The following is a 3,634-nucleotide window of genomic DNA, read 5'->3' as shown; positions in this document are numbered from 1 at the left end:
TCTTTAGATACAATCAGTAGGGTGAGTAATCTTGGGATGACACCTGTGTTTACATTGTCCTCTAGGCAAGGGCATCCAGGGATTAAGCATACGGATTCCAGTAAACACCTGGGGTCTGTATGTAATCAGACTTGTTTGGAAAGGTCAAGGAATAATTAGGGGCACCACCTTCGACACTCCCCTATGTCTCCCCTAAGTTGGAATTCCGATTAACAGGGCAGGTGGCCTTCCACACACTTCCCTTTTATCAGAATGTCTTCCTTACAACTTTCCAACCAAATCTCTTATGCTCTCCAACCCCACAGTGACCATTACTAACAAGTTAATGTAACCACACATTCTAGCTCAGCACCTGACATATTACAGAAGGAGCAAAATATGTATATATTTGCCCTAGCTGGTTTGGCTCAGTGGATAAAGCTGATCTCCAGTTCCATCCATGCTGTTGTAAATGGTAAGAATTCCTTCTTTTTTTTTACTGCAGTGTAGTATTCCATTGTGTAGATGTACCACAGTTTTTTTTTTTTTTTTTAATTAAATCTTTTTTGTTCAGGTTACATTTGTTCCTCTTTTTTTCCCCCTATAACTCCCCTCCTCCCAGTTCCCGCCCCACCCTCCGCCCTCACTCCCCACCCTCTGTCCTCATCCATAGGTGCACGATTTTTGTCCAGTTTCTTCCCGCATCTCCCATTCCCCTTTCCCCGCCAAGAATAGTCAGTCCATTCCCTTTCTATGTCCCTGATTCATTATAATCACCAGTTCATTCTGTACATCAGATTATTTATTCACTTGATTCTTAGATTCACTTGTTGATAGATGCATGTTTGTTGTTCACAATTTGTATCTTTACCTTTTTCTTCTTCCTCTTCTTAAAGGATACCTTTCAGCATTTCGTATAATACTGGTTTAGTGGTGATGAACTCCTTTAGCTTTTCCTTATCTGTGAAGCTCTTTATCTGACCTTCAATTCTGAATGATAGCTTTGCTGGATAAAGTATTCTTGGTTGTAGGTTCTTGGTATTCAGCACTTTGAATATTTCTTGCCATTCCCTTCTGGCCTGCAAAGTTTCTGTTGAGAAATCAGCTGACAGTCGTATGGGTATTCCCTTGTAGGTAATTGAGTCTCTTTCTCTTGCTGCTTTTAAGATTCTCTCTTTGTCTTTTGCTCTTGGCATTTTAATTATGATGTGTCTTGGTGTGGTCCTCTTTGGATTCCTTTTGTTTGGGGTTCTCTGCGCTTCTTGGACCTGTAAGTCCATTTCTTTCACCAGGTGGGGGAAGTTTTCTGCCATTATTTCTTCAAATAGGTTTTCAATATCTTGCTGTCTCTCATCTTCTGGCACCCCTATTATTCTGATGTTGGTACGCTTGAAGCTGTCCCAGAGGCTCCTTACACTATCTTCGTATTTTCGGATTCTTTTTTCATTTTGCTTTTCCGGTTGGGTGTTTTTTGCTTCTTCGCATTTCAAATCTTTGGCTTGATTCTTGTGCTCCTCTGGTCTGCTATTGGGTGTCTGTATAATATTCTTTATTTCAGTCCGTGTATGCTTAATTTCTAGTTGGTTCTTTATCATAGCATCGAGGGTCTCATTAGTTTTCGTGACTCTCTCCTCAAGTTTATTGACAGCTTCTAGCACATTTTTGCAAGCCCTCAAAATTGCGATTTTTAGCTCTATATCCTCCATTTCTGTCATGTTTTTTTGTCTCCGCATTTTTTATGCTTTCTTGGTGCACCCTCTAGTGGTCTTTGTGCGCAGTCTTGTTCTAGTTGAGCCTTGATTGTTGTAGTTAATACTAGAGGGATTTGACCACCAGGCCGACTGGCTGTGTGAATCAGCTGTGTCTGCCGCGGAAAACTTCTGTCCTCTGGGGAGGTGCTAATCTAGCCTTTGCCTGAGGCGATCCGGCAAATGGCTCTGCGCAGGGCTTGGGCGGGGCGGGCTCAACAGGGCGGGCGGAGGGAGCCGTTATGGTGCCCTCAGTCCTGTTCCCAGAGGCTCTGCTTCTCAGAACCCCCGGAACCGCTGCAAACCTCGGAGGGAAAGCTGCCTTCCAACTGATGCCAGACACTCCCGCTTCTCCCGTTTGGGTCCGAGTCCCCAGCGATTCGCCCGTATCTGGAGCTCAGAGTCTGAGACTCCCCCCTGACCGAAAACGACAACCGCGCTCTCAGCCACCAGCCCGCTTTGCGCGCGCACCTCCGCACCTGAGTATTTTCCACACTGCGCCTCCTCTGAGCCTCGGTGTGCTGTTATTTTTCCTTCTAGTTGAAGAGTCTCTCCTCAGCCAGCCTTCCTGCGGTTCTGGGTGATGTCCGTTCAGTCTTTTAGTTGTATTTTTGAAGTGGCTGTTTGCGGCAGCAGTCTGCGGTGTTTACCTATGCCGCCATCTTCAAGGAGCTTTAATTAACACTGAAAAATAAATACTACTATATCTGTACTGTTTTAATTTTTTATAAGAGGAAAAATTAATGTATTATTTCTATAATTTACAATGATTTTTAAATAAATTTAAAATAATTATGCACAATAGTATGCACATAAGATGTTCCTAAGTCAATGGTAGGTTTTTTTTCTCTCTGACAAAAAGCAGTCCTGTGTTCTCTTTTTCTAATACATACTAGAATGTACTAGAAAGTTTGGTTACCAGGGTCTTTGAAATTATCTTATTCATTTAGGACAATGTATCTCAATGCGGGTTTTGCTCATTAACGCTGCCCTTTTGTCTACTCTTTCTTTGTCAAGCTGAGGGCCCTGTGGTGACCTCCAAGTATGAATGCTATGGCTGCGTGCACCCCATATCGACTGCCAGCCCTGATTTGGACCCTGTTCTGAGACATGCCATTCAGCATTTTAACAACCACACTAATCATCCCCACCTCTTTGCTCTTAAGGAAGTAAAAAGGGCACAGAGACAGGTTTGTGCTTTAGTTTCCATTTCTCACAGTATTGTTAAAATTTGTTGGATCTTTATGTTTAGGGTTTCATAACCTAAAATAAACCACTGGTCAATAGAAAACCTATGATTCCATGAGTGGTGGTGAGGGAGCTCTTTTATGTCCTCATCTAACTGGTATAGGAGGTAAAGAGCTTTCTCTTGAGTCAAAGTGATTCAGATACTGCAATATATAAAGGGCAAAAGTGTGGCTAAGCAGACCCCTGGCTCTGAGGCTGGTTTTAATGAATGGGTAGTCAGAAATACATGGTTTTTTTAGAGATGGTGAGATGAAAAGATCATTCTAGCCTTAAGGTTTTAAGAACGGTCTTTTTTTTTTTTTAGTTTTATTCATTTCAAATGGCCGGATCCGGCCCGCGGGCCATAGTTTGCCCGCGGCTGGACTAACCCAAGATAAAGCAGCACAAAACTTACTGCCTGACTGTCTGGGAACCTGAGAACTTATCAGCAAAGGCCATTCTAGCTCCAAAGTGTTTTTAACCATCTAGAAGAGTATTATTCATATTTCACAAAATTCAAAAGGACATTATTTTTCTGTTGCCTGGCAGAGGAAATATTGCTTAGGTTTTTCTTAAGAAGATACAGTAATTCCACTTAAATATATATTGCTTTTTATTTTCAGATGTGTCGAAGTGTGTGTGTGTGTGTGTGTGTGTGTGTGTGTGTGTGTGTTGGGGTG

The 3,634-nt window shown here is 42.4% G+C and overlaps 1 protein-coding gene across 2 annotated transcripts in view; it reads left to right on the top strand.

Annotated features, from left to right (window-relative positions):
• KNG1 (kininogen 1) overlaps positions 1-3,634 on the top strand; it is a 32,406-nt gene that overhangs the window by 9,261 nt on the left and 19,511 nt on the right. For both annotated transcript variants that reach the window (XM_014530388.1, XM_014530386.1), the window contains one exon: positions 2,745-2,917. In XM_014530388.1, the coding sequence (XP_014385874.1) occupies positions 2,745-2,917 (173 nt within the window). The remainder of the gene's footprint in view (positions 1-2,744; positions 2,918-3,634) is intronic.

The sequence above is a fragment of the Myotis brandtii genome, unplaced genomic scaffold (assembly GCF_000412655.1).
Source record: "Myotis brandtii unplaced genomic scaffold, ASM41265v1 scaffold118, whole genome shotgun sequence".
Lineage (NCBI taxonomy): Eukaryota > Metazoa > Chordata > Mammalia > Chiroptera > Vespertilionidae > Myotis > Myotis brandtii.
Note: the sequence above shows the minus strand (reverse complement) of the source record. Positions and strands in the feature narration are given on the sequence as shown.